The 22225-nt window shown below is 53.3% G+C and overlaps 2 protein-coding genes across 6 annotated transcripts in view; one reads left to right on the forward strand and one right to left on the reverse strand.

Moving 5' to 3' along the window:
- The window catches only part of ADARB1 (adenosine deaminase RNA specific B1), a 186968-nt gene extending 185822 nt beyond the window's left edge, over nt 1-1146 (reverse strand). For all 5 annotated transcript variants that reach the window (XM_072640837.1, XM_072640832.1, XM_072640834.1 and 2 more), the window contains exon 1: nt 1035-1146. The gene's annotated coding sequence lies outside the window, so the exon portion shown is untranslated. The remainder of the gene's footprint in view (nt 1-1034) is intronic.
- LOC140522646 (uncharacterized) lies at nt 772-7942 on the forward strand. The gene is made up of 6 exons (XM_072637987.1): nt 772-937; nt 1115-1714; nt 2146-2338; nt 2574-2730; nt 4747-4844; nt 6130-7942. Exons 1-3 carry the CDS (start codon nt 772-774, stop codon nt 2202-2204), a joined length of 825 nt encoding a protein of 274 aa, XP_072494088.1. The 3' UTR covers nt 2205-2338; nt 2574-2730; nt 4747-4844; nt 6130-7942.
- Nucleotides 7943-22225: the final 14283 nt, after the last annotated feature.

The raw sequence follows: 22225 nt of genomic DNA on the forward strand, positions 1-22225 counted from the left end.
AGGGTGGAGGGAGGGAAGAAGGGAAGGAGGAAGGAAAGGAGGGAAGGAGGGAGGGAAGTAGGGAAGGAAGGAAGGAAGGAAGGAAGGAAGGAAGGAAGGAAGGAAGGAAGGAAGGAAGGAAGGAGAGAGGAAGGGAGGAAGGGAGGGATGGAGGAAAGGAGGAAAGGCTGAGGGCCCTTCCACATCGCTTCTCCTTCATAAGCATCTGCCAAGGCGGTCCGACGCGGCGGCCGCACAGTCGGCCACACAGGCTCCGATGCCCAGGCTTGGAGGTGGGATGCGCTCGTCCTCCCGCCCGAAGCTGTCAAAATGCAGCACTGGGGGTGGGGGTGGGGAGTGTCTTTGTAAGCCTGGCAAAGGCACCAGCGCCAGACTGAAGAGGGGGTCCCCCCCCGTATGCTTTGGGGGGGGTCGGCAGGGAACAACATCCAGCCCAATGGGGAGACTGGGCTCGCTCACCAGGTGTCTGCGGCTAGCCTCGGTGCCCAACCTTGGCAGCGCCCGGGAACACCTTTGCAGGTCGGGGTCCTGTGGGCTCTCCGGGGCGCCAGACAGGGATCCCAAGCCTCGCGGGGGGGGCTGGGGTCTGGGCTGGGGTCGGGGCCGGGAGGGCGGAGGAATCCCCGAGGGGCACACTCCCTCTGTCCAGGCAGGTGGGCGCCTGCTCCACCCCAGGGCGTCCTGGGGGCAGCGGAGGCCACGCTCGAACCCGGGGGCTCCCACGCGCGCACACGCACACACATACACACCCCGATGCAGACGTGCATACACATGCCCTGTCCAGCACGCAGCGCGCACGCGGGGTCGCCCCAGGCTCCGGGCACCGGAGGCACAGAGGGATGGATGGGACGGAGGTCAGGGGGGGAGCCCTCCGTGGAGCCCACGCGTGGACACCTCACGGGAGGGACGTCAGACCCACTCAAGGAGGGTGGGGAAGGTGAGGCCGCCCCCTCCCCGGTCTCCCCACCTTCCCCTCTCCCCCGACCCCCCCCCGAGTCTGCGCCCGGGAGCGCGCGTGGGCTCCCATCACTCACCGTCCCCGGAGGCCGCGCGGCGCGGCCGCCATGAGCGCCGTCCCTCCCTAGCTCAGTCCGCGTGGACCCCGCGCCCCGAGCTGCCGCCACCGCCGTCGCCGCCCGACTGGCCCTTGCCGGCCCCGCGCCCGCGCCCTCCGCCTGCCAGTGCCCGCGCCGCCGCCCCCGCCCCGCCCCGCCCCGGGGGCGGGGCCCTGACGTCACGGGCGCGGGGACGCGCCCCCGGGCTCTCCGCGCGCACGCGCACACATCCCTCCTCACCCTCGGACTGATCCAGGCCGCAGCTCCTGCCTGCCGCAGCTCGGGCCCCAGCGGCCCGGCGCGAGAGCCTGGAGCCCGGGGGCCGGGCCTGGCTGTTAGAGGCGGAGCCGGGGCGGGGCGCTGGGCTCTTATTGGACTGGGGCTGGCGCGGAGGCCTCTGAGGGAGGATCTGTGGGCGGGGCTTTCCGAAACCGTCCGTGCTGCCGCAGCGAGGCCATATCGGTCGGAGGCGGACCCAAGCGCTCAGGGGGCGGGTCGGGGGAAGGCCGCTGCGCTTCTATTGGGCAACAGCTGGTCGCGGAGCTCTCTGAAGGTTGGGATTGTGGGCGGTGCTTCCCCGAAGCCATCAGCCCTGCGGCTACCCGAGCCAAAGTGGTCAAAGGAGGATCCTGGCGCTCAGGAGGCGGGTCCTGGGCGGGGTAAGAGAGAGCCACTGAGCTCCTATTGGGCCGGAACTGCCTGCTGAAGAGTCTGAGGGGGGAGGGTCTGTGGGCGGGGCTTTCCTCGAGCCATCGACCCTGCGGCAGCCCCAGTGGCCTGGGGCGGGGCCGATCATCTAGGGGCGTGGCCAAGTGCCCAAGAGGTGTGGGCGGAGCTTCTCCAGAAAGCATCCAACTGCGGTGACGGGCACGAGCATGGAAGTCCGGCGCGGGGACGCGCCTCCGTGTTTGGGTGGAGAAGGGGTCTGGCCTTTTACAGGGGGGGGAAACTGAGGCTCTGGAAAGGAAGGTCCTTTCCCAGAGGCGCTCAAGGAGTGAGCAAGAGGTGCCTGATGGGGGTCCAGACCTTTAAGAATGCAGAGTCGGAAGGGTCCCTAGGTGCCATCTAGCCTCACCCCCTTGTTTTACAGGTAGGGAGACTGAGACGTGGAAACGGGAGATGATCCTGCGATCCTCAGCCATGGCCTAGGTCTCTAGGCTCGTCCAGCCAGGAGGGGGAGGGGAGCGGTAGGCTGAGACTCTGTGGGCTGCTCAGCAAGCCCCCCCAACGTACACAGTTGGGGAGCAAAAGCCCCTCCGGAGCCACGTGACTGAAGAAGGCAGGTTAGACCTTGGGATGGGGTGGGAAGGAGAGGGGAGGGTGGTCTCTGCGCGCAGGCAGGCCCCCATGCAAGTATTCATTCATTCATTCATTTCCCCTCTCCCTTCTTAAGGGTCTGATGGCTGCTAAGTGCAGGGATGCTAACACACAGGCACACGAACACATACAGGAATGCAAACACACGCACACACAGGCTCTCCCCTCTTTTTCAAGGAGCTGGCTTACATTTCCTTTTAGGGCACGTATTAGTGGGACGTGAACCTGAAGAAGAAAGCATAAGATATCACCCAAGAGAAAGCCCTGTGGACAAAGACAGGAAGGACCCAAGGAGGCTGGGTGTGGAGGGAGAGGAAGGAGCCAGGTCCAAATCCCAGCTCTAGCGTAATGCCCTTGGGTAAGTCACTTATCAGAGCCTCTGTAACCTCACCAGGAAAAGGAGAGTGTTGGACTGAGAGGCCCCGGGGGTCACTTCCAGCTCTAAACCCCAAGCTCTATGTTCCAGCTACATCCTTTCAAGTAGAACCAAGGAATGGAGGTGACTAGCCCAATGTCAAGTGGCAAGTTACTGGTAGAGCAGATACTCAGACCTTCTCTTTGGCTGCCTCTGGGGCTAAATAACGGGGATGGGGTCAATTAACAGGGATGGGGCCCTTGGCAGCTGAGGGTCTGAACCCAAAGGGAACACAATGGGAGAGAAAAGCAAGCCATGTGTAATAGACTGGTAATGACGGATGCCCTCCGCTCTCCCCTTGTAAGACTGATCTGTACTCAGGATGTGTTCCCCCAGAACAGAAGCCTCCTGCGGTCAATGGTGAGGTTCTCTGCATCTCTGTATCTGTCTCCAAGGTCTTGCAGGCAGTACTTAATAAAAGTTGAAATGAACTGCCGGAGGTATTTCTTCCCTCCCTCAGGCCTCTATCCAGTTAAGCTTTGGGTCCCCCATAACTTCAGAGCTGAGAGAGCTCTTAGAGGTCATCTGCCCCATCCCTTCATCAACCAGAGCAGAAGAGCCCCGCCCAAGCACCCCTGGTCAGTACTCTTCCAACTGCCTCCCAGCACCCACCTCCTAAGCCCCCAAACAGCCCTGAAAACCTAAAGCTCTGGCTATGGAATGGATGGGATGGAAAGAAGGAAGACAGCATCCAAGCACCCAGCTGCCATGGGTCTAGGCCAGGGGTGAGGCTTCTCGTAACTCTCCCCAGCTGCCTCAACTGGAGATCCCATTTGGCTCCATGCCTCATGTATAACATATGATCAGCACTGACCAGGACAAAGATGGTAGAGGCTGAGCCAGGCTTCTATGGGGTGTAAAACACCTTTGGAGATCATCTCCTGAGATCATCTCCTTCAGAGGTCTAGCGTCAGGCCTGCTCTTGCCAAAGGGTAATCTTTTTCTCCCGAGGTAATGAGCAAATTTCAGTCCACACCCTCCTGGTCAGCCCCTTTCTGCTGCCTCCTGGCCTCTGGAAGAGTGTTGTGGACACCCAGGAACAAACCAATAATGGAACAGACTTCGAGCAAACTGAGAAAGCAAGAGGGCTCAAGCAGGACCCAGACCCCACTGTCTCAAGTTTCATCATAGTAGCTACCCTACAGGGTGATCATGAGGATCACATGAGATCATATTATTAAAAAGTGCTCAGCACACAGTCCCAGTCACATAGTAGGTACTCTCTAAATTCCTTTCCCTTGGGAACAGTTGCCCAAAGCTACTGCTGCCTCTGACCACAGAGCCATGCTGTCTGGGTGACCAGGTCCTTGGTAGCAGGCTCTCCCTTCTCCTTTGGTGGTTGCTGATCACCTACAGGACTAGGGCCAGATCCCTCAGCCCCTCTAGGTGATCTTCTCCAAGGATGCTCTCCCTCCTTCCTGGCTTCCCTGGTCTCCTTTGAGGCTCGAATATGATCCTCCTCAGGAAGCCTTCCCAGCTCACCCTCAGGGCTAATGCCTTCCCCTCCTGGTGGTCTCCAGTGTATCTGTATCTCCTTTGTTTATCTTTGGTTTTTCCATTTGGTCACCCTCCTTAGACTGTAAGCCTTTCTTTGTACCCCCACTGCTTGGCACAGGACCTGGCACACAGTAGGAGCTCAATAAGCGTTTGTTGATTTGCTTGAGATGGCTTAGGTCCCTCATAACTCTGGATCTGGGCTCTCTCCCTTCTTCCCCAGATGCCCCTCCCCCCATCCTGCTCTTGTGTGCTCCCTTGCCCCAAGGAGACTTGCCCTGGGTCTCTCAGGAGGGCCTAAGTGAGAGGGAGGAGGCCACATTGTAGGAAGGTTTTCCCTGTCCTTGGACTGCCTTGGAGCAGCAAGCTTGGAAGCAGCCCAGACTGGAAGCCGGGCCTTCCTCTAATCAAGAGCTGGTCTCTGTTCATAGTGTCGCACTCTCACAGTATGTTTGTGCTCCACAGAAAGAGTGTAAACACTCCCCAGCACAGTGTATTCGGGAACCACTGACTAAAATCCATCAGAGAAATCCCCGCTGATATTCTGCAAGGATGCTGGCAAGGTAGAGCTGACCGTTTTTATATGCTTTCCCATCAACTTGACAAGTTTATCTTATAAGCAAAACATCAGTAACAAATGGTGAGGGAGCCGAGGGTTTGGAGTTGCAGGGGCCGAGTCAATGACCAAACAAGCTTCTCCTTTCACCCGCCCGCGCAGAGGGGGAGAGTGTACTTGAGGGAGTACCCGACAGTGGCCGTTACAGCCTCCCCTGGGTCTCCAGGTACCTGATCACAGAGGTGGGGGGTGCAGGGATGAGCAGCCTCCAGACCGACGCAGTCTAGAGAAGTGGGCACCCACAGAATCCCTTGGAGGGAGGGAAAGGCCCCCAGACCAGCTCTCAGGTGTTCCAATTTGGATTCTTCAGGGCCTCCCCTTCAGTTTTTCCCAGGCTGATGCCTACCTACCTAAGACTGAACAGCTTCTCCTCAGCCCACCAGGGTGGAGCAGACAGGGATAGCAGACAGGGTGCCAAAGTCAGACACTGCCAAGGATTACATTGCCAAATTCGGTTCCTTGGGACAGGACTTCCTTCCCACCCCTTTGGCCTCTCTGGTCATTAACACCCCCCACCCCACAATGCTGGCCTGCAGCTAGAGAGATGTGCCCATCTGGCACAAATCCCAAGATCTGGTGGTGTAAAAGGGGTTAGCCTGAGACCCTGTTAGCCCACTGTACCAGTGATCTGAGCTTCCAAGCCTACAATGCTATGCTCAGGCATGGCTATAGGGGTGACAAGGGTCACAAAGGACAGGGTCCTCCTCAACCCAGCATGCATTTGTCCCTAGGACTGGCCAGTTAAAGGGGGAGCAGAGCTGTTATCAGAGAGCTCCTGGCCTTCCGAAGATAAAGGGTCCAGTTAACTGAGGCCCAGAGATTTTCTTTCTAACAATCCAATAACACAGGCTTGTGCTCACTCACACCTCCTTGCGCCATAGGCCAGGTGGTGCAGGCCTCCTTTCCCCAGCAAAGGCCCACCCCTCTGGTGTCTCTCCTGGAAGGATCCAGCCCATTTCTGTAAATAAATAAATGTGCATCTGTACCCTCCAGCAAGGAGAGTGCCATGGTGTCTCTGAGCAGGGTTCCCTGCCTCCTTGGGGGCTTCCCATGCACACAACAAAGGATCTGCTTCTCTAGAGTACATGCAGACATGCATGAGAAAGGGGCCATGTTTCTGTACTATTCAGGTCAGTCCCTGGCTGTGCTAAAGAATCCCAGTTGTAGGGAAAGCAAGGGGAGATGGAGAGGCGCACAGTGGGTACAGTTCTGCTGCCACTTTTCCCCCACAGAGACCTTTGGTTAAGAAGGGCTATAAAGACTCAGAAAAGGAGACAGGGAAGGATGCCCAGCATACAGCCTGAGGACCACACTTGTGCCCACCAGATGAAGGAAGGTGCCAAGCAGGTGAGGGCCTCCTCTGTGGAGAACTGATGGGGAAAGAGGTGAATGTAACAAAAAGACATAGGTCGCTTCCTGCGATGATGAAGAGAAGCCACCTCCTCCTGGACCAACTGCAGCATTGATGTGCAGAAAGATTACATTAGAAAAATATTGCCCCAAACGAAGATTAATAGACTACCAGGCCAAGTGGGATTAGAGTTGTAGTCTACATGCAGAAGGTGCTCAGGTCGTGTGGGGTGTTCAGCGAGGAACATCCTCTCTGGTGGGAAGATGTCGGATTCCTTCTTAGGGCCAGCAAACCGGCTCTCCTGGAATGATCTACTGTCCTCCCTTAGAAGCTCAGTCTACAGGACCGCCAGATGGCTGGCCTCAGGGTCTGTGCCACGGCAGGAGAACACTCAGTGTTCAATTCATGCCTCCTCCCATCATTTACAAATGATGGTCTCCTGGGAGGCCAGCATGAGTTTATTAAAGTGGAGAGTGTGCCAGGAGACCAAGTTGCAGCTCCACATACATCCAGACTCCTTGTTTATCGACAGGCTGCTCTTAACTGGAGATGGAGGAAAACATGGACAATGGTCATGAGGGATTCAGTGGCCTAGTGCAGGGGAGACACAGCTGTCCCAGAAGACCTGGGTTCAAATCCTGCTTCAGAGGTATACAAAAGTGTCTCTGTGGCCAGTGTCACCCTCTCAGGACCCCCAAGTGATGCTCTAAAACTGAGTCCCTCAAAGGACCCACATGAACAAAAATGTATAGCAACTCTTTTTGTGGTGGATAAGACTTGGAAATTGAGAGGATGTCCATCCATTGGGGAATGGCTGAACAAATTGTGGTATATGAGTGTAACGGAATACTATTGTGCTATAAGAAATGATGAATAGAACTTCAGAAAATCCTGGAAAGACTTCTATGAACTGATGCTGAGTGAAATGAGCAGGACCAGGAGAATATTGTACAGAATAACAGCCACATTATGTGTGACCATCTTCGATAGACTTGGCTCTTCTCAGCAAAGCAAGCATCTAAGACAACTCCAAAAGTCTCACAGTGGGAAAAGCTGTCAGAGAAAGAACTGTGGAGCCAGAATGCAGAGCAAAGCAGATGATTTGCTCTTTTTGTTTTTGCCTTTTGTTTTTTTCTCATTGTTTTCCCCTTTTGTTCTGATTCTTTTTTCACAACAGGACTAATGTGGATATGTTTAATATGATCATACATGTAAAGCCTACTTCAGATCACCTGCCATTGGGGGAGGGGGACATTTAGAACTCAAAATCGTATCAAAGTGAATACTGAAAACTAAAATGGAGCTCCTAGCTGACCCCTCTCACCCCCATCTCCCTGGAGGGAATTTCACACCAGCCATTTCCTGCATTGATGAAATCACAAGTCTAGCCCCCAAATTATAATAATATGTTAGTGATTCATAGGTTCATAGATTTGCAGCTGGGAGGGACCTTAAAGGGGATCTCATCCAACTCCCTTTTTTACAGAGGAGGAAACTGAGGGTCAGAGACAATTGGCTTGCCCAAGGCCATCCATGGTGCTCAAAGACATTAATTGGCTTGCCCAAGGCCATCCATGGAGCAATAGGATTTGAACTCAGGTCCCTGGACACCAACACCAGCCACCTCTGACTCCAAATCTGTTACACTTCCCCATATTACACTTGGTTGATTAAAATCAGCAAACCTTCACTCAGCTCCTTGTGTGTGCCTTGCTCTGTGCTGGACCCTGGAAATACAAAGACAAAATGGAAAGGGCCTTGCCCTAAGGGAACCTGCCATGAGGGAAATAGGGGAGGGAACAACACAAACACATTCAAATGTGTGCAAAGTCTTACATAATCCCAAGGAGGGGGAGGGGGTGGTCCAAGGGCATGGCCCAAGGGAGTGTATGAGGAGCCACTGGACTCCTGCTTGAAGGAGTGTGCAGGTGGACATTTCTGAGACCTGTTTGCCTGGAGAGGAGAGTGTGTGTGTCACAGGGAATGTCGTGGAATAAGCCTGGCAATGCAGGTTCAAGCAGCCAGATGGGGCTGGGTTTAACACATGGCACTTTGCCCTAGAGGCCTTAGGGAGCCACTGAAGATTCTGGAGTCTGTGTGAAATGGGCAGAGCCATAGTGTGGCAGTGTTGGTGAGGTACCTCTTTGGGCACAAACTAGAGCCTGAAGGTGACAAGACCAATCTAAGAGTGACTCCCAATCCTCGAAAGTTCACCAAAAGCTTTCCTGGTGAGGCTCTATCTCTGGCTTATTCCCAGCTCCCACTTGCTGTGGTCAATCAATGACCAGAGGATGAATAGCTAGCCTCCCCTCAGGATTCTGAGGTAACTGTGAGAAGCTGTGGGATTTTCTAGGACTGCTGTTCGTGAGCCCCCACCACCATGTTCCCCACTGATTATCAGTTAGCCAACCAAAACTTTAGGAACAGCTAGTTACTAAGGCAATACTAAGAATTAGTGCAGAACATTCCACAAACTGGGGATGCATTCTCCCACAAGAACACACAGAGTCCGGGGGAAAGTGGGCTCAAATTTCAGGACTGTGTGTGGCAAGAGAGTCACTTTCAGCTCATGATTACTGGGAGTCTTCCTCCCATCCTGGAGCCTTCATGGAATTCCCTGACAGGTAGCTCTGAAGCTCAGTGCCTTTTTAGGGCTCATTCCAACAGGCTTAGACTTTCTAAAGCTGTCTTCTCTCCCTCCATGTGTTTGTCCTTGGGCTACCACTTCTCCTGGAATTCTCTGATAGGAAGTCCAAATCTTCTGACCTCTCAAGGTTGACCAGATCCCCCTTTGGGCAGGGCTGGGGAGAGGCTAGAGAGTCACTCACCCCCATTACACATATTTGCTGTGGTCAGGGGTCACAGAGCTGGTAAGTGCAGTTGATGAGATTCCAATTTCCTTGAGCCATGCCCTGTATACCACACTGTCTCTCTCTCTCGAAACACAAGTCTACAGTGTAGAAACAACTTCTATCCTCCTAGGATCAGATCTATCTAGAGCTGGAAGGAAGCTCAGAGGTCACAGAGTCCACGTGAGGAAACTGAGACCCAGGGAATTGAAGGCACTCATGTATGATCATGTAAGTTGTAAATGGCAGAAAAGGATTTGAATCAAGGTCCTTGAACTCCAAATCCAGTCATCTTTCTCTTGCACACTGAAATCTCCAACCACAGCCTTCCAAAGAGCTTTTGGAAGCTTTTATTGGTCCCACTAAAAATTGACTTGGGTAACAGGATTGCTCTGGGTTTTTTCTAGGCTTTCTCGGTCACCATCAGTGACTCTGCCCCCATGTTTCAGGACTGCCATCTTGGCGTCTGATCTATCTCCACCAGTTTTAAATTTCCATTAATTTAGGGGAACAGAACCCCAGACAGTGTCCACTCGTGGCAGGCACTCCTCCCCACCACCATTATCGCCTGCTGTGCAGATGGTTCTCTCCATTTGCCCCACTACCTGAATGTCATGAGTGTTGCTCATTCTTCTTTAGGTCCTGGGCATATGGCCAGTTCTTACTTCCACAGCTGAACATTGACCCGTACTGTGCCCCTTGGGGCCACGAGCAGAGGCTAGCCAGGGACTGGAACCACAGAGCACTGGATGAGGTCTGGCAGGCCCAATGCCAGCTGGGGGAAGTTGGCTGGGGTGGGAAAGTCAGCCTCAGAAAAGTCTCAGCTTGTGAGGGGACTGAAACAAAAGGCTGGTTGTATAGAGCAGGATGGTCAGTTAGCAGAGGGGCAGCATGAAATACCAGGGAAATGTGAGAGAAAGGAGAGGCAAGCAAGGCAGGAGAATGTAGACACCACATCCAGCACACAAATGGAAAACTGTTGTCTGGAGTCACAGAGGGAGGTAAGAGAGCCCATGTGTCCAGCCAGGTCTGCACTGGAGCCAAGGAAACTCATTCTTGAGTTTTCATACTCACCACTACAAGCATTTCTCAGTCGCAGCTAGTCACAGAAGGCCGTGCTCAGACAGCTCTGTGGCCCTTGGCTGAAGACCATTTGGACCAACGTGGAGAGGAGGCCACTTGGAATCAAAGGCCACTTGGGTTCAAAAAGCAAAATATGGGAGAGGTGCGTCCTAATGGCAGTTTATCTGAAAAGGATCCTGGAGTGTTAGTAGACTGAAAATTCAATATGAGTCCACAGTGTGACTGCTGCTGACAGATCAAGATGGTGGGACCTTGGGTTCAGTTGTGAGTTTGAAGACACTGACAAACTTGGGGCATCTGTTGAAGGTCAGTGATAATAGAATGTGCAGATCAAGGGAGAGAACTAGGGTGGTTTAGCCTGAAGAAGAGAAGGCCTGTATCCAAGAATCTGAGGGGGGAAGAAGGATCAGCCATTTCTTGTCTGCTCCATGTGGTTACAACTATGAACGATGGGCCATAGCAGTAGAGGCAGATGGGGACTCGAAATGGCAGGGAGGGAACTCCAGAGCAATTTGAGTTCTCCAGAATCAGGATGGGCAGCCAGAGGGACATGAGCAGAGGTTTCTCAGGGTGACAGAGACTATGATGGACCTTCTCACAGGACAAGGGCACCAGAATTTTCCTAAGTAGCTGTGTCTTCCTTGGGCAATCTGCACAGTTCAATTCACGAGCAGTCCATTTGCCTTTCCCAGTTGTAGAAATGGGGAAGTCAAGGTCCTCCCAGCTTAGTAACCTGCCAGGAGCTCCTGAGGTGGTGCCAGTGCTTCTCAGCCAGCCCTAGCCCAGAGCCAGGCTCCCTCAGGCCGCTATTACGTCCGGGACAAAGCCTTCCCATGGGTGCGCTCACTCCTTCCCAGGTTCTAACCTCTCTGCTGAAAGATGCTGACATCTTGACTAGCCAGAGCAGCTGCTGTACAAGTCAAGGCTGAGTCTGCCAGGAAGTCTTGGCTCCGCAGCTGGCAGGGCCCCCCACCAGGAGTCCATCCCCAGTCTGACTGGTCTGGGTGTCAGAGGCAGGGAGAGAGAAGTCTGTTTGGCCAGGGTATGGGCAACGAACGTCCAGAGGCAAGCATCGCAGCTCCCCGCTGGGCACTGGACCAAAAGGCCAAGTCACTGGTTATGGTCATCCCACAGGAGCTTTGTTGCTGAGTCTTTGGATTACACAAGTTTAGCTCTGTCAAGTCCAGACTCCCAAACAATGCCTGCCTCCTCCTCCTCCTCCTTCTCCTCCTCCTCCTCCTCCTCCTCCTCCTCCTCCAAGCTATCTGTGCACTCACCCAGCTCCTCTCCTACCTGGATGCACCTTTTCAGCTCCTTTATGGCCTCTATCTCCTGCTCCTAAACTGTGCTCCCCCAAACCTCCAGTCTCAGCCTTTGGCTTTTTACTCCTTTACTTTAAGGTACCTGGTGACAGGGAGCTTACTACCTGCAAGGCAGACTGCTCCTTTGTCAGACAGTTGTTACCCCTACACCCACTCCAACCTTCATGTCCCCTCCTCCACAGAGGTAATCTGGCCTTGGCTTGAAAACCTCCATTGAGGAATAGGCTTGTTAGTCAGTCAGCACGCATTTAGTGAGCACCTACTATGTGTCAGATGCTGTGCCAAACAAAGATAGGCAGAAACACAACCCAGCCCTCAGCAGCTCCCGGTCTAGTTGGGGAGACCAACACCAACAAGACATACACACATGCTTTCTCCATCAATGAGTGAACGGATGGATGGATGGTCCTCCCTGCTAGGCATGGTGCTGATCAGGGAGCAACTGATACATACAGGGTCATGCTTGTGATGTGGCCTTTCAGGTTCTGGGACCACCCTCATAGTCTCAAACCCTCCATCAGAGGAAGCTGGGAAGGAAGCAGGTGGTAGACAGGGTCAGACAGAGTCACTGTTCCCACTGACTTTGCTGAAATGGTTTTCTTTGTTCTGAGGAAGGGTACAATTGTAGGGGAGGGAGATGCAGAAGGGTTTGGGGGAAGATGGAGGAGATAGAGAAAAGTGAACCAACCAACCCAAGCCCCAGCTTTTCTGGACTTGTGTGGGGCATTTGACAAGGCCACCTCCCTCCCTTCAACCCTAAATCTGGCCCTCCCCCTTCCCCCAGCTCTACTCCTTGGACCCATCTTCTGTCAGCTTATTGAGGTTCTGCTCTCCCTCAGTCTCCTTTGCCCCAGACCGGAGGTGTCCCCAGGATTATTCTACACTTTTCTCTTTTTCAGTGACCATATCAGCTCTCCTGGGTTTGCCATTTCTAGGTAGATGACTCGCAGATCCGCAGGCCAGAGATTCAGATCCCATGGCCAACAGCCCAAGGGATTGGCTGTCCAAGGACGCTGCAAACTCCAAGTCACAATATTTCCCCACAAACCCAGCCACTTCCTGCAGAAGCCACCCCGCCCCATTCTGGCCTCCCAGCTATGGGGTCTTGGTGTCTTTGACCCTCCTTGAGCCTCTGCACCCACTTACCAGATTTCTGCCTTCCTCACTCCTGGGTGACCCCTGCTTTCTGGTCATGCAGACAGATAGTGCTCCTAGATCACTGTGACAGCCTGATCTCCCTGCCTCAAGTCTCTTCTCCATCAATCAACATTTACTAAGCACCCATAGTGTGCCAGGGATTGAGCTAAGTGTAGGGAATGCAAAAAGAGGCAAAAGAGACACTCCCTGCCCTCTACACTAAAGTGCAAACAAATCTGTACAGAGCAAGCTATAGGATACATAGGAAATGACAGACGGAGGGAAGGCTCTGGAGGTTTGAGGGAAGCTGGACAGGCTGATGATCAAGAGGCAGCTTCATGTTACTGAGGCCCTGGGAGGCAGTGGAAGTATACTAGCCTGGAAGCAGAGGACCTGGGTTCAGATCTCAGGAGCACAAGCTCAAAGGAACCTTAGGGAGTATGGAGGTGACTTGCCCAGGAGAACATGGCTAGTAGGTGTCAGAGAAAGGACTTGAACCCAGGGCTTCTTGTTCCCAGTCAAGGCCCCATCCACTTTTCCACACTGCCCCCAATTCTGCTTCTGACTCGATTGTGCTACCTGGGGCAGGACAATTCTGCCTTTTATTAAGTAAGCCCCAGATAATTCAAGCAAAAGATCCTGAATGCTTTGCTGGTACAGAGACAGAAAGAAAATGAGCCTGTGTTCTGGGAGTCTCTGACACCAAATGCAGCACAAGCTGAGGGCTTTCTGAGGCCACCGCCCTCCAGGTCTGGGCTCCTCAATTCTTCCTGCTTCCTGCCACCTCTCCTCCCCAGGCAGCCCCCTGCCCTACTTCCCTCCAAGAGCTCACTCTCTTCCTCTCTCCCCACCCGTCTGCTGCTGATTCATAGCTGCCTTTGGCACAGGGGGCCATTTCCAGTTTCCTGCTGGACAGCAACTGAACTGGACACCTCCCCCTGGACAGCAGATTCCTCCCATCGGCCTCCACTGGCCTTTCCAGATGGACCACCTCCATGCCCACGTAGCCAGAGTGCATGACCTCCCTTCAGCTTTTCCCCACCTGTCAGTGGCACTGACTGGGGTCTCCACAAGCTAGAGAGAGCTCTTCTTGCCCTTTCCTCTGAATCATTTCTCACTCATCCCCTTCTTGCTCTTCCTGGGGAGCCGTGGAGACAGTTGGCACCTGAATCACACCGTAACGAGAGAGTTCATTAGAAGCCTGTGGGTGACAGGGCCTGCTGCCCCTCCCCCCATCCTCTAAAAGCTATTAGGGGGAGGGGGCTGAAGGTTTGTCTACTAGGCACTGGCTCAGTGACCCTGGAGCTGCACCTCTGGTGGTTAGGTGAGGTCAGATCCCAGGCCTGAGTCATGTTCTGCTCTGCCCAGACCCCTTGGATCCTTGAGGGACTGCAAGGGGAGAAGAGGCGCAGATGCTCACCAAGGCCCCCAACAAAGGCCCATCCAGCCTCCCCTGATGGGCAGCAGGGACTTCCAGAGGCAGCCAGCTTTCACGAATCAGAACATTGTCCCAGCAGACATCCTCCAATGGCCTGTCTACTATGTGACCCCTCCCCTCCTAGCACCCCGTGACTCCTGTGCCCATCTGGAATCTCCCAACTCACCTGGATTCCTAGGTAAAGCAAAGCAAGAGGTTCACAAAAGGCAGCCTGGTTGTATCTACCCTCAAATAAGGCCCCTGGAAGTTTCTGCTTAGTCTGTTCAGTTCAGTTCAGGAATCTCCCTTACACCCAATTCTTCGGGCCAGGCCCTGTGCTGGACTCTGGGAAACAAGGAAGATTCTACCCCTGCCCTGGAGGAGCTTACATTTTCCTGGGGGAACTATCCTGGTACAGATGAGAGGTTCAGGGAGCTCGTCCCCCAGGGGGCTCCAGGGCCGGGCTCAAGTCCTGGGTTCTGTGTATAGGGCAGCTGACTTCTCTTCACCACTTTGGCTTCTTGTCTCTGTACCACAAAGAGGGAGCCTGGGAAGGTGGGGGGGGTGCTGGACTTGGAGACCTGAGTTCCGATCCTATATCAGATACTTACAGGCCAGGCATGAGTTGGGTCAAGTCATCCTTCCTTTCTCAGAGTCTGCTTCCTCATCGGTAATAAGAGGGGGCTGGGCCGGATGCCTCTCAGGTCCTGCCAGCCCCAAAGCGATGAGCCTATTAGTAAATGTGGGGTAGCTGACAAGGGGGACAAAGGAGATTCGATGCTGTAAGAATATCTGATAAGAAAGAAAACACTTTGCAGTCTCAACCAGAAAAGGCTTCCTGGCCAGTCTGGTAGGAAGAGAGGGATTCTGAAATGGTGGGGTGAAGGAGGGCATTCTAAGCAAATGGGAATGTCTGGGCAAAGACGTGGCAATGGGAGACAGAATGTCATATCTGTGGATGAGCCAGCTGCCAGTGGCTGGAGGTTACAAAAATGCTATAGAGGAAAGTGGGAGTAAAATGATGAAAGGCTTTATACTCCAGAGTGAGCTGAGGCACTTGCATTTGATCCAAGTGGCCACAGTGAGCCATGAGGCTTCTTGAGTAGGGGAGTGAAATGGTCAGCTCTGGGCTTTAGGAATGTCCCCTTGGTAGCTGTAGGAGGATATATGCAGAGGAGAGGCTAAAGGCAAGGAGGCCCATTCAGAGGCTCCTGCAGTAAAGCCTAGTGAAGATTGCCTGGCCTGGGCAGGGAGAGGAGGGAGAGGGGACTGAGTCACTACAGAAGCTGTTGAAGGAGATTCTCCAGATCATCCAGCTCTGCCCTCTTGGTACTTAGCTAGCACGTGAACTTCAGACTCTCTGGGGCCCCCAAGAAGCCTGATGCTTCAGGGTCTGCACTGGTTTCCTCCTGCCTGGGGAAGGGGCTTTGGTCCTCCAACTGGCCCAGGCCTTCCTCCCATTCTTCAGGAATGCCAGGGTGAAAGGGGCCTTTTCACGGTCACTGCCTCCTTTATTCCTGCCATTGTCCAATGGAGCATGAGAAACTGAAGCCTGATCCCATTTGTGTCCCTTAACTGGTGCCCAGAGAGAGGAGGCCTCTGGGCATCTTGCAGGCCCCCAGGAAGGCAGAGCCTGCTAATGGGCCACCCTGAGTGGCTGGCCCCCCTAGGGACTCACCAGCCTGGGAGCAAGGGCAGGAGGGAGAGCAGTATTTGGGAGTGGATGGGCTGAGCATTCCCAGTGCACTATGGTCATGAACTCTCTGCTAAGAGAGCTCTCATCAGGCTCCTGCTAGAGGGCCGGGGGAGAGGTCTCCAGGGAAAGCCAGAAAATAGGAACAAAAGGGATCGAGCCCAAGCCATCTCCATTTTCTTTTCTTTTCTTAAAAAATTTTTAACATTTTTATTTAGTTTTGAATTCCAAATTGTATCCCTCCAATCCTCTCTCCCTCCCCTCTCCCTACTCCCTGAGACAGTAAGCATTCAGACATAGGTTATATGTGTGAAATTATGTAGAACGTTTCCATATTAGTCATTTTGTACAAGAAGACTAGTAAGAGGAAAAAGGAAAGTGAAAAATAGCCTGCCTCAGTCTGTATTTCATCCATTCTTTCTGTGGAGGCAAATGACCTGCTTCGTCATTAGGCCTTTGGGATGGTCTTAGATCGCTACATGGCTGAGAACAGACAAGTCCTTCACAGCTGATTATTGTTACAATGTTGCTGATGCTGTGTACAATGTTCTCCCTTCACTCAGCATCAGTTCATGTAAGTCTTTCCAGGTTGTTCTGAAGTCTCCCTGCTCATCATTTCTTATAGCACAATAGTATTCCTTTACATTCATATACCACACCTTGTCCAGCCATTCCCCAATGGATAGGTATCCCCTCAATTTCCAGTTCTTGGCCACCACAAAGAGCCGCTAGAAATATCTTTGTGCAAAAGGCCCTTTTCCATTTTCTGGGTGTCTTTCTCTCTCTCTTTTCTGGCCCATCAGCCCCAATCATCTCTCCAAACTGTAAGCTACTAGCATTTATTAAGCACCTACTGTGTGCCAGGCACTGCCCTAAAGTGTTGAGGATGCCAAGAAAAAAACCAAACTAACCTTTTTGAGTCCCTGCTCTCAAGGAGCTCCCAGTTTAAGGAGACCACCTGCAAACAAGTACCAAGGCTTCCTGGAGGAGGTGGGCTTTGAGGAAGCTGGTGAGGAGGAGGAGGGAGAGCATTTCAGGCCTGGGGGACAGTCAGAGAAAATGCCTGTCAGGAGAGGGAGGGTCTTACAGGAGGAGCAGCTTACAGGTGGGGGTCACCCAAGGGAAGAGTCTGTGGAGGGTGAGGTGAGGTCTAAGAAGGCTGGAAAACACAGAGGGCTAGTGAGCTGAGGCACTTGCATTTGATCCAAGTGGCCACAGGGAGCCATGAGGCTTTTTGAGTAGGGGAGGAATGTGGTCAGAGGTATAGGAGGATGAGTGCTCCAGCCCCACTGGTCAGCCTTCTAGAATCAGGTAAGAGAAGAGACTGGACTGCCTGGGCCCTTTGAGCCCGTAATGCTCCCTCTGCCTCTCCAGGCCTTCCCAACAAGGGAGCAGACACCAAAACCAAAAGTCAAAGAAAACCAGAAATATTCAAAGCAATTCCCTCTACGCTGGCAAAGAGCAGGAAAGGAGGCAGATTCCAGGGACCTGAGAAGGAGCTGAAGTGAGGATGACATATGAATGTAATGGAAGATTATTGTTCATCAAAAAGTGAAGAGTAAAAGTAATCCAGAGACATATGGGGAGGTGGATGGCAGAGCCACCAATCCAGAAGTCACAAAGATGGTGAATGTGGAAGAAAGAGATGGCAAAGAGGAAGGTGAAGCCTGGACAAGGAAAGCCTCAGCAGAGGCCCTGGAAATGGGAGAACAGAGCAGTAGAGAGGTGGGGTACCACTAGGACAGAAGAGGGAATACATTCTCCAAGAAGGTTTGGTTATCAAGTCTCAGACTCCAGACTCAAGGTTCCTTCCTGGAGTTAATTAGAGAGACCCTTTTCTTTCCAGTTCCTCAGTTATCATTGGTTACAGTCTCCAGTTCAAAGACCTGGGAAGGCCATGTTCCACAGTCCTTTTGGGCTCTCAATGAAAGCTGGAAAGGGGAGTAAGGGGGAAGACCAGGACAGGAGCAAGGGTAGACCCAGATCTGCAAGGGGCTCCTTGGATTGTCCATCACCACAGACCTCTTTGCCTACCCAAGGCCTACCTATGACTGGCATTTGCAGGGCGCAAGGGTCTCCAGCACACCTGCTATGACAGCCTGTTGGGGTCTTTGCTCAGAGGACCCAGGCAGGCTGCCCAGGGGCCTCCGTCTGCTCTGACTGGCTTCATCTTCATTTCTGTCTTCATTCTTGACTTCCAACAATAGGCAAGTCTGAAGGGTGTGGGGAGGAAGTCTGATGAAGGGAAGCAGGATAGATAGCTGTGGCCTGGCCGGTCAGAAGGACAGAGGCTGCTGGGGCACTGAATGACTCAGACAGGGTGATATTTCCTAAAGGAGTCAAAGCAACTCTGGAATTTCCTGACAGGATGTGTAGGCACCTGTGGAGCAGCCAAGAGGCAGATGGACAGAGGCAGAGGCAGTGGCTCTGGAATCCTGAGGTCTGGATTCAAGTCCTCCATTAGCCATTGTGACTTTGAGCAAGTCCCTGCCTCTTCCTGAACCTCAGGTTTTTCCTCTATAAAATGAGGGGGGAGCTCTGCTGACCCTGAGTCTGAAAGGTCCCAGATGGCATGGGAGTTATGTTGAGATCATTTATGCCCAGAGAGTCAAAGGCTGTGAGTCCCACTGTAGAGCGGAGGGGCTCACATACTTCCGTTAAGCTCTCTTCTGTCCTAACGGATGCTCTCTGAACACCCCCATTGACCTTGGTCCAGCTCATAGTCCCCAGAAGACCTGACCTGTGCTAGTCACCACTGACCAGCTGGACGACAGGAGGCTGGAGGGGCCGTGGGGCAATGTAGGCTGAACTCAGGGATGAGGACTTCCTTGTTCTTTCTCCCCCCTGCCCTGTTGGGGTATTGAACCTTTTATGTGTTTCCAGGCTCTAAAAATACCCTGGTGGTGGTGCCCGAGCCACCATCCCTTTGCCTGGCTGCCAAGGGCTCCTTCCATTGCCCTCTGCCAAGGCCGACCACTCTGTTGGCTGGTCAGCAGGAAATAGGCGGGTCCTGGTTCTCTGGCTCCATGCTCTGGGAGTGTTATTAGGACACCCAAAACAGGAGCTAAGGAAGCTGGACTTTGGCTGCCAAGTGAAAGATATTTTTAAGGAAAAATCTCTCAGTAAATACTCGAGCAGTGTCCATCTGGGCACCGGAGGCAGGTCAGAGGCCCTGGGTTCAAATCCCAGCTTTGCCCTTTCTCCCTGAGTGAATGACAGCAAAACTCAGAACTCCCTGGGCCTGGGCCTCTAGGGCTCTGAGCTCCCTCCCAGCTCTAGGGCCAGAAGCCCAAGTTCCAGGGTCTCCTTCTCCCCAGAAGCCCAGTGAGGTCTCCAATTATTGTCTCCCAGGCTCAGAAAACATTCACTTGTGATGCAAATCCCAAATGGACTTTCGTAGTCAGGCTGATCCCACTCTCAGGGAACTGATAGTTTGGACCCACAGGAGGCAGCTAGGTGGGACAAGTGGATAGACTGAATGTTTGGCTTGGAGGCAGGAAGCCCTGAGTTCAAATCCAACCTCAAACATTTACCAGCTGTGTGACTTTGGACCAGTCACTCAATCTGTTTCCTGATCTGTAAAACGGGGATAATAACAGCACTGACCTCCCAAGGTTGTGTATAAGGATCAAATGAGGTCATATTTGTGAAGCACATAGTAGGCACTTCATAAACGTTTGTTCTTTTGTCTGCTCTGAATCCATCCCCCCCACTTCCCAAGGTTATCAGTGACCTTCCACGGGGAGATCCAATGGCTTTAGTCATCCTCAGGCCGTTTTACTCTGGGGGACAGAAAACAGCTTCTGTCTGGTCCATCTGGGCTGACTGCAGGGGGGAGGGGGAGGACTTATGCTCTGGCCCTGCCTCCAGCTCCAGGGGCCCAAACCACGGGGACCGGCCAGCCTCTGGGTTCAGGCCTGGGCTCTGGGAAAGCTCCTACTTCCTGTGGCCTCCTCTCTCCAGCCCCTCCAGCCTCCTGGACCCCTCCCCATTTGCCCTAAGTCCACAGGACCACACAGCTTAGGGCTGGCCTCAGTCCCTTCTAGTCCACCTTGACCTTCATCATCTCATACCTGAGGAAGCTGAGACCCTGCAATGTTGGGGGCCCCCAGCCCTGCCTGCAGCCCCGAGATTCATTCAGCAGTGAGGAACACGGACCTAGTGGGATCCAGGCCACATGCAGTTCACCCCAGAGCCTGAGGGGATGGAATGAAAGGGAGGAGGTGGAGTGGGGGACCTAGGTCTTAGAATTGGGAGGTGAAGAAAGTGATGCTTCTTTGTCTATTCCTGTTACCTCTGCATAAATAGCCCTTTTAAAAAGCTAATTGATGTTAATTGCTTAAAGGTAACTGGTGCCAGTTGCTGGCAGTTAAGTCAAGGATGAGGGTTGGGGGCCTCACTGTGATGGGGGATAGAGCCAAGGCAGTAGAGAAGCCTCCCTCCAGAATCCTGAGGGGAAGATGTAGCCTGCCTTAAGAGCTAATATTTCTGGAGGACTTCTAGGTTTCTAGGCTGCTTTACAGATAGTCTTACTGGGTCCTCAATACAAGCTTTGAGGTAGGTGCTTATTACACCCATTTTACAGATGAAGAAACTATGGCTAAAAGAGGTGGGGAGATTTATCCAAAGTCACACACTGTCTATAACAGAATTTGAACTCGGGACTTTTTGCCTCCAAGTCCAGAACTCTACCCACATAGAAATCAGGGGCATGTAGCTGAGGAGGCCAGAGCATTTGAGAAGACATCCACACAGATGTTGAAAATACCAACAGGAGGGCAGGGGTGGAGAGGAAGCCTAGGAATCAGGAGAGTGAGTGGAACTGGCAGATGGCTGCCCTCAGAGCCCCAGAAGAAGGGAGAGATACTCCTCCACGTCCTTCCATTCAGGGCAACCCCTGGGGCCCATCAAAGGCCAGCCCTTCCACTCTTTTTTTCTGGGTCCTCAGGTCTCTGCTGAGAGCCTCACCACTTCTAGGGCACAAGTCATCCTAAGTGGGCTCAGCACCACTCCCCCCACTTCGTGCGTCTCTCCATTGTCCTTTGCTCCTCCTGCCTTGCAGATTCTTCTGGGATGTGAGAATGTTGATTCCTCTGAGATTGTCAGCATCACTATCTGGGGCTGCAGGGAAAAGGTGGCCTTGATTCTGGGACAGTAATGATCTGCCACTGACCCAAGGACCAGGCAGAAGGTCAGCACTTAGGCTGCTCTCAGCCATGGTCTTAGACTGAGAGCCCTTGAACAAGTCTTCCTGTCATCAGTCCGGGACTTATATGACTCTCATGCCTGCCCTCCCCACACTTCTATTTCTTCTGGGCATGTGCTAGCCACTCACTATCCATTTTCCATCCTGTCACTGAGTCTGGCACAAATTCACATCTTCACTCTCTCCGGACGTGTGGGAGCCTGGGCCATATTCTCTCCGCAGCAGCTTTGTCAGGGGCAGCCATCTGAGAGGCTGAAATGAGGCTCCTCTGTGCCTTCCAGAGCCCAAGCAAACCGGAACCAGGGGTCTTTTCCCAGTCCCCACTCTGCAGCCCTGCTGCATCCCCAGGGGAGGTCCACCCAAGCAGCCACTCTTGACAAGGTCCAGAGATGATTACAGGCTTCCCTGAATGCTCCCTACAGGTTGTCCATGAAGGCTCAAGTGTCCATCTGTCCACACATCCTGAGCACCTCTTCCTGCCCTCCCTCTCCCCCCAGCAGAACGTGGGACCAGCCAATCCCAGAGGAAAGAACATTCCCGGGAAATAAGAAACATTTTGGAGCAGAGATGTGCCAAGAGAGCCAACATAGGGCGGGCTCTCAAGGATGGGTGCTCTATTACCAGGAGGTGCACACTTTCCTTCTGCCCCTCAGAAAGTGGGCCTGGATGGACAGGGAGGCCCAGCAGTGGAACAAGCTTCAGTGTGTCCCCTCCCTCACATGCACCTGCAGCAGCATCTCAAGTTGCTTCCCAAAGCTGTCCACAGCCCACAGTCCACAGAGGCTGCTTTCCCTGCAGTTCAGGCCAGGAGGAAAACATAGGGAGTCAGAGGATCCCCAGGGAGTTTTTAGGGAGAGGTCCTAGACAAGGAAGAGGCCATGAGAGGGGGAGGATGATGACAAAAGCCACTAACCTTCGGACACCCCCCAACCTTCCAGAGCACTTGACAGGTAGTGTCTGGTTCCAGGATCCTCACACCCCTTGAGGGAGCAGAGGAGTTGTGTTTTCCTCACTTGATAGGGGAAACAGGCATGGGGCATTTTAGGGATTTTACAGGCCCCACAGCTGGTAAGGCACATTTGGCCCCAGATTCCCTGATTCCAAATCCAGTGTCCTCTCCTCTGAGCCACCTGCCATTAGAATGTGAGTGCTGGCCCCTGTTAATACCATGGCCATGAACATCAGCCTCATTCTTGGGCTGCTGAGAACAAACACGTCCTCTCCTCCTCCTCTCCCTCTTTTTCTTTCTCCTCCTCTTCCTCTTTTTCCT

Source organism: Notamacropus eugenii, chromosome 2 (genome assembly GCF_028372415.1).
Source record: "Notamacropus eugenii isolate mMacEug1 chromosome 2, mMacEug1.pri_v2, whole genome shotgun sequence".
In the NCBI taxonomy this organism is placed as follows: Eukaryota; Metazoa; Chordata; class Mammalia; order Diprotodontia; family Macropodidae; genus Notamacropus; species Notamacropus eugenii.